Raw genomic sequence first — 13,018 nt, 5'->3', positions numbered from 1 at the left:
GCGAACACGTACACAGCGATGTGGACAGCCACATAAACATGTAAACAGACCGGTGAACTTAACGAAGTCTTGCCCTAGACATTTAGGATTTCCCGTCACATAACGCAATGTGTTACACACGTGGAAAAAAGGCCATGATGAAGCAGTTCATTTGCAATAGCACAAAAATGCCAATTTTTCCCACTCCCAGAAAAAAAACAGGCTCGTGCACATGCAGTGAACATTGTGTTTCCCAAACCTAGAACAGGTTCCGACAAATGTAAGAGTAAGGGTGTGCCTCCTTCACAATCTAGAGCTGTGCAACAACATTCTAACAAACTATTTGTCTCATTACGAATTGCTGGCAGTTATGTGAACTTTCAGTTACACACAGGTGCCTCAGTAACTACGCTTAATCGTGCCACATGTGAACAGTTAGGCTCACCATGCCTTTCTACATCTAGCAAGCACCTCACTGCTTACAATGGGCAAAAAATTCCAGTGCTTGAAAAAGTAGATTGCCTGCCACTTACAAATCTTACACTTGGACAGTGAATTTTGCTGTGTTGAAATCAAGAGACAGTGAAAACATTTTCGGTTTAGATGCCTTTGATTTGTTTGGCCTTAGCATCCAGAACAATGTACTTTCCATATCAGCTTCCGATGCAAAAGCCAAAGTAGATAACTTGCTTAAAGAATTTCCTGAACTATATTCAGATGGAATGGGAAAAGCTAATAACTTTGTAGTGCATGTTATACTGAAAGAAAACGCACAGCCTAAGTATTTCCAGGCCTGTACCGTTCCAATTGTTTTAATAAGCAAAGTAGCCAGTGCATCGAAAGAATGGCAAGGTAATGGCATAAATGCTCCCATTCAAGCTAGTCAATGGGCAAGTCCACTAGTTTTGTTGCCTAAGCCTTTGGATCAGATTTGCATTTGTGTTGACTTCAAGTCTACAGTCAACCCACAGAACTTATACATTACCTCGCCCTGAAGAACTCATGGAAAGGCTTGGTACAGGATGTCACTTTTCTAAGACAGATTTGCATGATGCCTGTTTGCAAATTCCATTGGATGATGAATCACAGAAAGTGTTTTGTTGTAAATATGCACTTAGGACTGTTCAAATATTTGCATTTGCCCTTCAACAGTGCTTGCGCACCCGCCATTTTTCAACATTACTTGGAGCAGTTGACCGCAAAAGTGCCATTTTGTTCAAACTACCTTGATGATATTGTCATCTCAAATCATACACCAGAGGAAGACACTGCCAATTTGTGCACTCTTTTTTGCAGCTGCCCGCTGGTGCCACCAGGGCAAACCAGGAGGAGCGGATGGACAATGCACCCTTGGCCCCACTGACCATGCTCGCAGACCCCATGGACCTGGATCCTGGCATCGTCCTCACTGTCATCACCCCAGCACACGCCCTCAGCCCTGGACATTTGCCCTGGCAGCAGTTTTCAGGAGGACACTCCTATTGCCTCGCAAGCCAGATGGCAGGGTACAGTCGGGAGTACGTCATCCCCAAGTCACAGCTCCTGGCTCATCTCAACAATCAGCACCTTACGTCACTCCCCATTGTCATACACAACCTCAGTACATGACAACACTGTGGCATTTCAGGGACGAGGGATGTGTTAGCATAAGCTGGCGCCAGCACACCATGTGGCATAAAGGTTACAAGAAGATCGATTGATGCTGACTGAACAGCTGGTTCAGTGGTTCCTGTGCAACACAGGTAGATAATGATTCTGTAGGAATGAACAAAGCCCTGTATGCCTGGTGTACCATGAGAGTAGAACATACAGCAGAGGCTCTTCAGCCTCTGCACACAGGATTTCAACTGGACTCGTGTGATAGGCTGCTGTTGACAATCTGAGACACTTGTGATGAACCACATCCAGCTTTTTTAGGCACAAAGGCCTTGCTGATCCATAAACCTGGTAACGGTATTCAACCAGGGATTGCACAAAGGTCTTATAAAGTTGGAGCAAATATGCCCTCTCAGCTCCCCAAGACCTTTGACTGACACATTTAAGAATGTTTAAGGCCCTGTGACAACTTAGTATCTGTTCTTTAAGGTGTGGCAGCCACATTAGCTTCTCATCAAAAGTGAGGTCTAGATATTTCAGCCCCCCCCCCCCCCCATCTAAAAACAAGTAGAATAAAAATGCACCTTTACTGTATGGTTAAATGATGACGACATCCTCTTGGGTAAAATATTCCGGAGGTAAAATAATCCCCCATTTGGATCTCCAGGCAGGGACTACTCATGAGGATGTCATTATCAGGAGAAACACAACAGGCCTTCTATGGATCCGAGCATGGAAAATCAGGTCCCTTAACCCTTTAACTGCTCTGGACGTGTTAACACACATGCCTTTGTACCTGTCTGTGTGTGCTCTGAACATGTTCACAGCACGTTCAGAGCACACAGGAACAGGAACAAAGGCACACCTTAACACGTCCAGAGCAGTTGAAGCGTTAATCGGACAGGCAGGTTATAAAATTTAAAAGGGAAATGGATAGGTTAAAGTTAGATATAGTGGGGAATTTCGGTGGCAGGAGGAACAATACTTCTGGTCCAGTGAATACAGGATTATAAGAACAAAATCAAATAGGGGTAATGCAGGAGTAGGTTTAATAATGAATAAAAAAATAGGAGTGCGGATAAGTTACTACGAACAGCATAATGAACACATTATTGTAGCCAAGATAGACACAAAGCCCATGGCTACCACAGCAGTACAAGTTTATATGCCAACTAGCTCCACAGACAATGAAGAGATTGAAGAAATGTATGATGAGATCATCATCATCATCATCATCATCATTATTTAAGACTGATTATGCCTTTCAGCGTTCAGTCTGGAGCATAGCCCCCTTATACAGTTCCTCCATGATCCCCTATTCAGTGCTAACATTGGTGCCTCTTCTGATGTTACACCTATTACTTCAAAATCATTCTTAACCGAATCCAGGTACCTTCTCCTCGGTCTGCCCTGACTCCTCCTACTCTCTACTGCTGAATCCATGAGTCTCTTGGGTAACCTTGCTTCTCCCATGCGTGTAACATGACCCCACTATCTAAGCCTGTTCGCCCTGACTGCTACATCTATAGACTTCATTCCCAGTTTTTCTTTGATTTCCTCATTGTGGACACCCTCCTGCCATTGTTCCCATCTACTAGTACCTGCAATCATCCTAGCTACTTTCATATCCGTAACCTCAACCTTGTTGATAAGGTAACCTGAATCCACCCAGCTTTCGCTCCCATACAATAAAGTTGGTCGAAAGATTGAACGATGCACAGATAACTTAGTCTTGGTACTGACTTCCTTCTTGCAGAAGAGAGTAGATCGTAGCTGAGCGCTCACTGCATTAGCTTTGCTACACCTCGCTTCCAGTTCTTTCACTATGTTGCCATCCTGTGAGAATATGCATCCTAAGTACTTGAAACCGTCCACCTGTTCTAACTTTGTTCCTCCTATTTGGCACTGAATCCATTTATATTTCTTTCCCACTGACATTACTTCTGGAGATGCTAATCTTCATACCATAGTCCTTACATTTCTGATATAGCTCTGAAATATTACTTTGCAAACTTTCAATCGAATCTGTCATCACAACTAAGTCATCCGCATATGCAAGACTGCTTATTTTGTGTTCACATATCTTAATCTCACCCAGCCAGTCTATTGTTTTCAACATATGATCCATAAATAATATGAACAACAGTGGAGACAGGTTGCAGCCTTGTCTTACCCCTGAAACTACTCTGAACCATGAACTCAATTTACCGTCAACTCTAACTGCTGCCTGACTATCCATGTAAAGACCTTTAATTGCTTGCAAAAGTTTGCCTCCTATTCCATAATCTTGTAGAACAAGACAATAACTTCCTCCTAGGAACCTGGTCATATGCCTTTTCTAGATCTATAAAGCATAGATACAATTCCCGGTTCCACTCATAACACTTCTCCATTATTTGCCGTAAGCTAAAGATCTGGTCCTGACAAACTCTAAGAGGCCTAAACCCACACTGATTTTCATCCAATTGGTCCTCAACTAATACTCGCACTTTCCTTTCAACAATACCTGAGAAGATTTTACCCACAACGCTGATTAAAGAGATACCTCTGTAGTTGTTACAATCTTTTCTGTTTCCATGTTTAAAGATTGGTGTGATTACTGCTTTTGTCCAGTCTGATGGAACCTGTCCCGACTCCCAGGCCATTTCAATTATCCTGTGTAGCCATTTAAAACCTGACATTCCACTGTATTTGATGAGTTCTGACTTAATTTCATCCACCCCAGCTGCTTTATTGCACTGCAATCTATTGACCATTTTTTCCACTTCCTCAAATGTGATCCTATTTCCATCATCATTCCTATCCCATTCTACCTCGAAGTCTGAAACATTACTGATCGCATTTTCACCTACATTGAGCAACTCTTCAAAATATTCCCTCCACCTGCCCAAGACACCCACAGGATTCACCAGCAGTTTTCCTGATCTGTCCAAAATACTTGTCATTCCCTTCTTACCTCCCTTTCGAAGCCTGCTAATTACACTCCAGAATGGTTTTCCAGCAGCTTGACCTATAGTCTCCAACCTGTTTCCAAAGTCTTCCCACGATTTCTTCTTGGATGCTGCAATTATCTGTTTGGCTTCGTTTCTTTCTTCAACATAACTTTCTCTGTCTACCTGAGTTCTGGTATGTAGCCATTTTTGGTACGCCTTCTTTTTCCTTTTACAGGCTGCCTTGACTGTATCATTCCACCAAGCTGTTTGCTTCATCCTACTTTTACACACTACTGTTCCAAGACATTCTTTAGCCACTTCTAGTACTGTGTCCCTGTACCTTGTCCATTCCTTTTCCAATGACTGTAACTGACTACATTCAACTAACTGGTACCTTTCTGAGATCGCTGTTATGTACTTGTGCCTGATTTCCTTATCCTGAAGTTTCTCCACTCTTATCCTTCTACATATGGACCTGACCTCCTGCACTTTCGGCCTCACAATCCCAATTTCACTGCAGATTAAATAATGATCAGTGTCATCAAAGAATCCCCTGAATACACGTGTCCCCCTCACAGCCTTCCTGAATTCCTGATCTGTTATTATATAGTCAATGACAGATCTGGTTCCCCTGCCTTCCCAAGTATACCGGTGAATGTTCTTATGTTTAAAAAAGGAGTTTGTGATTACTAAGCCCATACTGGCACAGAAATCCAAGAGTTGTTTCCCGTTCCTGTTGGCCTCCATATCCTCTCCAAATTTACCCATAACCTTTTCATACCCTTCTGTTCGATTTCCAATCCTGGCGTTAAAATCGCCCATGAGCAGAACACGGTCCTTGTCCTTTACTCTAACAACTACATCACTGAGTGCCTCATAAAAACTATCCATCTTATCTTGATATGTCCCTTCACAATGCGAATATACTGACACAATCCTAATTTTCCTGCTAGACACTGTCAAATCTATCCACATCAGTCGTTCGTTTACATACCTTATTGCAACTACGCTGGGTTCCATTTCTTTCCTGATGTAAAGCCCTACACCCCATTGTGCTATTCCTGCTTTGACTCGTGACAGGTAGACCTTGTATTCTCCCACTTCCTCATCTTTCTCACCCCTTACCCGAATGTCACTAACAGCTAAAACGTCCAGCCCCATCTTGCTTGCAGCCTCTGCCAGCTCTACCTTCTTCCCAGTATAGCCCCCATTGATATTAATAGCTCCCCATCTCATTACCATTTGTTTGCCAAGTCGTATCTTAGGAGTCCCTGGTTTGTCAGTTAGAGGTGGGACTCCGTCACCTCCAAAGGTCCGAGGCATTTTGCTCTGATTGTTGCCAGCATCATATTTAAAGTACCAGGGAAGCAGGTTGCTAGCCTTACTTGCCCCGAGTCCCATTGGGTTTTACCCCTAATGGCTGAGGGACTAACCGGTGGATTTGGTAGTCTTTGCCGTATGAGCACAAAGGTGACCACGACTCAGAATATGTCCGAGATGCCCAGCCTTATTCCAAAGTAACTGGTATCCCGACTGTCGGGACCATTTACTTGGCCACTCATACATTGCCCGTGGTTCATGAACTAGGACATGACTACAGGAACCCACACCATGAACCACATGATGAGATAAAAGAAATTATTCAGATAGTGAAGGGAGATGAAAATTTAATAATCATGGGCGACTGGAATTTGATGGTAGAAAAAGGAAGATAAGGAAAAGTAGTAGGTGAATATGGAATGGGGCTAAGGAAAGAAAGTGGAAGCCACCTGGTAGAACTGTGCACAGAGCATAACTTAACCATAGCTAACACTTGGTTTAAGAATCATGAAAGAAAATTGTGCACATGGAAGAGGCCTGGAGACACTGGAGGATTTCAGATAGATTTTATAATGGTAAGACGAGATTTAGGAACCAGGTTTTAAATTGTAAGACATTTCAAGGGGCAGACGTGGATTCTGACCACAATTTATTGCTTATGAACTGTAGATTAAAACTGGAGAAACTGAAAAATGGTGGGAATTTAAGGAGATGAGACCTGGATAAACTGAAAGAACCAGAGGTTGTAGAGAGTTTCAGAGAGAGCATTAGGGAACAATTGTCAAGAACAGGGCAAAGAAATACAGTAGAAGAAGAATGGGAAGCTTTGAGAGACGAAATAGTGAAGGCAGCAGAGGATCAAGTAGGTAAAAAGACAAGGGCTAGCAGAAATCCTTGGGTAACAGAAGAGATACTGAATTTAATTGATGAAAAGAAAAAATATAAAAATGCAATAAATGAAGCAGGCAAAAAGGAATACAAATGTCTCAAAAATGACATCAACTGGGAGTGCAAAATCGCTAAGCAGGGATGGCTGAAGGACAAATGTAAGGATGTAGAGGCATATATCACTTGGGGTAAGATAGATACTGCTTACAGGAAAATTAAAGAGACTTTTGGAGAATAGAGAACCACTTTTATGATTCTCAAGACCTCTGATGGAAAACCAGTGCTAAGCCAAGAAGGGAAATCAGAAAGCTGGAAGGAATATATAGAGGGTCTATACATGGGCAATGTAGTTGATGGAAATATTATGGAAATGAAAGAGGACATAGATGAAGACTATATGGGAGATATGATATTGCGTGAAGAATTTGACACGCAGCACTGGAAAACCTAAGTCGAAACAAGGCCCCAGGAGTAGACAACTTTCCACTAGAACTACTGATAGCCTTGGGAAAACCAGCCCTGACAAAACTCTACTATCTGGTGAGCAAGATGTATGAGACAGGCAAAATACATTCAGACTTAAAGAAGAATATAATAATTACAATCCCAAAGAAAGCCAGTGTTGTCAGATGTTAAAATTACTGAATTATCAGTTTGATAAGTCACAGCTGCAAAATACTGACATGAATTCTTTACAGGCAAATGGAAAAACTGGTAGAAGCTAACCTTGGGGAAGATCAGTTTGGATTCTGCAGAAATGTTGGAACACGCGAAGCAATACTGACCCTATGACTTATCTTTGGAATACTCTCTTTCAAGTTCTGAAGATGGCAGGGGTCAAAAACAGGGAGCAAAAGGCTATCTACAATTTGTACAGAAACCAGACAACAGTTATAAGAGTCAAGGGGAATGAAAGGGAAGCAGTGGTTGAGAAGGGAGTGACACAGGGTTGTAGCCTATCCCCAATGTTATTCAATTTGTATACAGAGCAAGCAGCAAAGGAAACAAAAGATAAATTTTAAGTATGGATCCATGGAAAAGATATTTTTTGAGGTTTGCCGATGACAGTGTAATTCTGTCAGAGACAGCAAAGGACCTGGAAGAGGAGTTGAACAGAATGGACAGTGTCTTGAAAGGTGGCTATAAGATGAACATCAACAAAAGCAAAACGAGGATAATGAAAGGTAGTCTAATTAAATAAGGTGATGCTGAGGGAATTAGATTAGGAAATGTGACATTTAAAGTAGTAGATGAATTTTGCTATTAGGGGAGAAAAATAACTGATGATGGTCAAAGTAGGGAGGATATAAAATGTGGACTGGCAATGACAAGAAGTGAGTTTCTGATGGAGAGAAATTTGTTAACATTGAGTATAGATTTAAGTGTCAGGAAGTCTTTTCTCAAAGTATTTGTATGGAGTGTAGCCAGGTATGGATGTGAAATGTGGGCAATAAATAGTTTAGACGAGAAGAGAATAAAGCTTTTGAAATGTGATGCTACAGAAGAGTGCTGAATATTAAATGGGTAGAACACGTAACTAATGAGGAGCTACTGAATAGCATTAGGGAGAAGAGGAATTTGTGGCACAACTTGTCTAGAAGAAGGGATCAGTTGGTAGGACATGTTCTGAGGTGTCAAGGGATCACCAAGTTAGTACTGGAGGGCAGCGTTGTGGGTAAAAATCGTAGAGGAAGACCAAGAGGTGAATATACTAAGCAGATTAAGAAGGATGTAGCGTGCAGTAGTTACTTGGAAATGAAGGAGCTTGCACAGGATAGAGTAGCATGGAGAGCTGCATCAAACCAGTCTCTGGACTGAAGACCACAACAACAACAAACTAATAATAGTGCGGGAGCAATGAAAATCAACACGAACAGTTTTCTCCAAAGAAAATTTAAAACATGTGGTATAAGACCATTCCTCCAACCACGTGATTGTCATCTGAAATTGCCATGTAGCTGTTGCAAGTTTAGAAGGTGCACAGATTGTGGAGAAGTCATCTACAGACAAGGAACATGGTACAGGGCACCAAACTGTGGATGTAATACTGTTTATTGCAATGGTGAAAGTCATGACACTTAAAACACTCCCTTGAGGGACACTATTCTCCTGCTTAAAATAGTTAGACATAAGATTCCCATCTCTGTATTTAAAATACCTGTCCAAGAGGAAGGTCAGCATGGAGATTGGTTGATATCCATGGAACCCCTACTGATAGTGCTGCAACAAAATATTATACCTCCATGCAGCCTTTTCAAAAACAAAGAAAACACCAATAAGGTATTGCTTACAGCAGCAAGCTAGTCAAATTGTTGCTTCCAACAGTGTCAGGTTATCGTTTGTGAAGTAATACCTCCCAAATCCACACTGGGGGATGCTTAGTAGGGTCCAGGTCCTGGAAAACCACACAAGGCACCAGTTGACCATACACTCCAGTGCCTTTCCTCTCCAGCTTGTCAGGCTAATGCTACAACAACCACTGGGGTTTATCCAACACTTCCCTGGTTTTAAAATTTGGATTAAAATAGATTCTTCCATGAGTTGGGAAAGTCTTCGGGCACCTAAATTTCATTAAAGAGCTGAAGGAGGATCTCCTTTGACTGTGGGCGCAACTGTTGCAACAGGCTGTACATTGTCAGGTCGTGTTTGAATGTATGCTGGTGAAACAGAAATCAAAATCAACTTTCTCCTGTGTCTACCAATTGAGATGAAACCTGGATCGTGGCTAGAATCACCTGTAAGAAACTTGTACGATTCTGTCATCATCTGAACAAAGTCTCTCAGCGATGTTAGGAGAGACCACTCTCTCATACAGCTGCTATTGGTGGCTGTGGGTTGCAATTTCAGATCCTCCTGACAGCTCCCTATACTTTACTTGTGGATGTAGACTTATTGATGGAGTTCAGGAACTCTTGCCAAGACTTGCCCAAATTATTCTCCTCACCTTTGCCAATGTCATTCAAAAATTTGCAAGATTCGCATCTGTAGGGCGCCAACTGAATGTGTGCACAGTTGCCCTCCTGTCCCTCACTACAGAATGACACTCATCATTCCACCAAGGTACAGGTCACCTCCTTTGTGTTCCCATTGAATCTGAAATGGACGCATCAGTGGCATGGTGAATCACAATTTTAATGTGATCCACCCAGTCCTGGACACTGTTACACTGCTCTACAAAAGGTAACTGCCTGTAAAGCATTCAGTTAGCCTTATCTGCTTCACTGGGCACATGGGTCCAGATAGGGTATTGGTCGCTACCATGAAGGTCTTCATCTGCTCCCCACAGATCAGTGTCTGCAAGAGCAGGCGAGCAGAAGGAGAGGTCTATGGGCCTATGGCTGTAAACAAACCCATAGTGGCATTAAAATTTGTAGCTTCAGTCATGTTCATCAATATGAGCTCTGTAGTGTGTGTTAGATCCTCAAGTATTCAACCCCTGTAGAAGTGGTGTGAGAAGCCCATATCGGACTGTGTGAATTAAAAGCCCATAAAAGGAGAAAGGGATGGGGTAGTTCATCAAGAAGATGTGTGAGGACCTCACTGTCAACAGGCTCATGAGGCAATAGGTAAACACAGCACTCGTGATAGAAATATGGGCCATTATCTGAGGTAAAACGAGCACATCGTGACAGTAATATAGGCTTTCATCTGAACAGCAACCACTTCTAGCATTGTAGTTAAGAGCACAGGGGAGACAGGGAAAGCATCCTTGCCAAACACTGCTACCCCACCTTTTGCCCTGTCACCAGTAAGTGTAATGGTACTTTGACTACCGCGCCTCCGCCAATACGAAGATATAATTCACGATCGCGCACGCAGAAGAGTGCTGCGCCAGCGACCGATTTTTATAAATAATTTTGTTCTTTTTTTTTACTTTTGCGTAGGTGTTTGTTTTTTAACAACTAGTTGATTACTCTCTCTCTCTTGTCTTCATACGAAAGACGTGTATTTTCGGCACTGTGTTGAATGTGCTTTTGGGTAGAAATTAAAATTATATTACAAAGCGAGGTTGTTTCAATAGTGATTTGTGGTGGTTATCGCCAAATTTGTAAATTGATCATGGCAATGACAACTTGAAGAAGTTTTCAACAGATGGAGAAAAGTGAAAGACGGGTCGTCCTACAGGACAGCCATGAAGACTATATTGTAATTAGTACTGCGTTTCTAACAAGATTATAAGGTAAATTCCAATTAGTTTCTGATGCTATTTCTGTACAGTCGCTTTTTGTAGTGTTGCCGACCCGGTCTGCCATGCATGGTCAAATTACAGCACTATCTCAATCAATAATACAAAGTCCACCTTATCCGTAACTGAAACCACCAAAATTCAAAAGCCAATCAGATTTTCTATTTTATATTTTTCACGGCAGAACTCCGAGGTAACGAAACACTACATAAGGCAACCTTGTCTGTAGAGATGATAGACTGCAAGGATGCCTCAAAGTGAGTTGTGTATCCATTCATATTCCACTGAACTATGGGAGGCATTTCAGCAGTGTATAGTTTTGACCTACTGCTATCCTTGTTGTGCTAGGATGGAAGGCACTTATTGAAAAAGGGGTGTCAAAAGGCTGCACGTGCCTGGTGATGAGGCATCAGAATTCATGATGTCCTCATCATCAGTCAGATGTCCCAGAATTACATACCCTTTCCCTGCTCCCTTTCCTTCAAGGATGATGAGGAAAGGATGTGTTGAGAGGCACTCTGGTTTTGCGGTGCTTTTCCAATGCTCACTGAGAAAATACAGGGTGGGGCAAATAAAAATGGCCCAGAGAACAGAGTTCCAGGGTGAAAAGAAACACAGAAGAGGAAAGGAGATACAGTACTAACAAGACTTATCACAGATGTTGAAAGTGACCACCATTCATCTCTTGGCACTTTGGGCCCTTGTCAGCAAGTTGCTGATGGCGGTCAAAGTTGGACTGATAAAATTACTGCAATTACATCCAAAATGTTCTGCTCCAGTTCTTGAAGACTATGAGTGCTGTTGTTATACACATTGCATGTGAGAGTTCCCCACACAAAGTAATTGCATTCCAACAAATCAGGTGACCTGGGTGGCTGGCTAAAGACATGATCAGACTGACCTCTGCTAACAACTCTGTCAGGCGTGAAGATTGTGTATATGTGCTCCAAGGTTTGGCCATCTGTATGGGCAGTTGCTCCATCCCGTTGGAAATAACTGTAGGTCTTTTCTTCCTACATTAATGTTTCCAGAAATTGTTACAAAATATTGGCAGTGTAATGCGGCAAAATCAGTGTCTGATGAAAGAAGGTGGGACAAATAAAGAAATGTGAAATGAAATGAAATGAGCATTTGGTATCATTGGCCAGGAGGCCCCTTGCAGGGCAGGTCCAGCCGCCTTGGCACAGGTCTTATTCCATTTGATGCCACATTGGGCAATCTGCGTGCCGGATGGGGATAAAATGATGATGAAGACAACACAACACCCAGTCCCTGAGCGGAGAAAATCCCCAGTCAGGAATTGAACCCGGGCCCGTAGGACAGCAATCCGTCACGCTGACCACTCAGCTATCGGGGTGGACATAAAGAAATGTGCATACATTACACACCAAACCCAAATCTTCTGATCATGCAATGGAGTTTTCTGGCAGTTTGGCAGATTATCTGCTGCACAGAACCTTTTATTCATTGAGCTGGCATGACCATTCAGGTGAAACAAGGTTTCATTATACATATGGAACAGATCCATGTCCAAGCCATTCATTGTTATCTCAAGTGAACAGCCACTAAAAAACTGGAGGCACTGGGGAGCATCTGTTGGCTTTAATGCACAAATAACACACATTTGGTAAGGATGCATGTGCAGCTCCAGGTGGAGTACTTGTCCACATGATTCATATTATATGCCAGGCCCTTGCAACTGTCACCAAGTTGATTTCGTAGGACTCTGAAACATTTACCACATTTTCTGGCATGTGGGCAAGTTTTGGGGTGTTTTTTGGCTTGTTCAAAACAGATCCTCTCTGAACCATCCTCAGACTAAGTGTCACATGGCACTCTTTGCTGGTAGTCTGACCACACTGTTTCCACAACTTTGTTATCACATAACTTTACACAACCAACACCTGCTGCTCCACTGTGGGTCTCACTGTCTCATTTGTACTGCTCCTCTCAGAAATGTGGATCACAAGGTGGGCATACAGGTGGTGTGCATGCCATGGAGTATAGTTATGTGCATACATTCACATCCAATTATAACCATTCATCTGGGCCACTTTTATTTGCCACACCCTTTATGTGTTTCTGGCCTCTTCTGGTGTAGCTGCCTAGATTATTA

General features: G+C 42.4%; 1 protein-coding gene across 1 annotated transcript in view; it reads right to left on the bottom strand.

The window, feature by feature from the left end:
- LOC126185359 (craniofacial development protein 2-like) overlaps positions 1–5,831 on the bottom strand; it is a 33,944-nt gene extending 28,113 nt beyond the window's left edge. Inside the window, exon 1 of the mRNA XM_049928127.1 lies at positions 4,989–5,831. Within this exon, the coding sequence (XP_049784084.1) occupies positions 4,989–5,831 (843 nt within the window). The remainder of the gene's footprint in view (positions 1–4,988) is intronic.
- Between the last annotated feature and the right edge of the window lie 7,187 nt (positions 5,832–13,018).

The sequence above is a fragment of the Schistocerca cancellata genome, chromosome 1 (genome assembly GCF_023864275.1).
Source record: "Schistocerca cancellata isolate TAMUIC-IGC-003103 chromosome 1, iqSchCanc2.1, whole genome shotgun sequence".
Lineage (NCBI taxonomy): Eukaryota > Metazoa > Arthropoda > Insecta > Orthoptera > Acrididae > Schistocerca > Schistocerca cancellata.
This window is presented reverse-complemented; position numbering and strand designations above follow the sequence as displayed.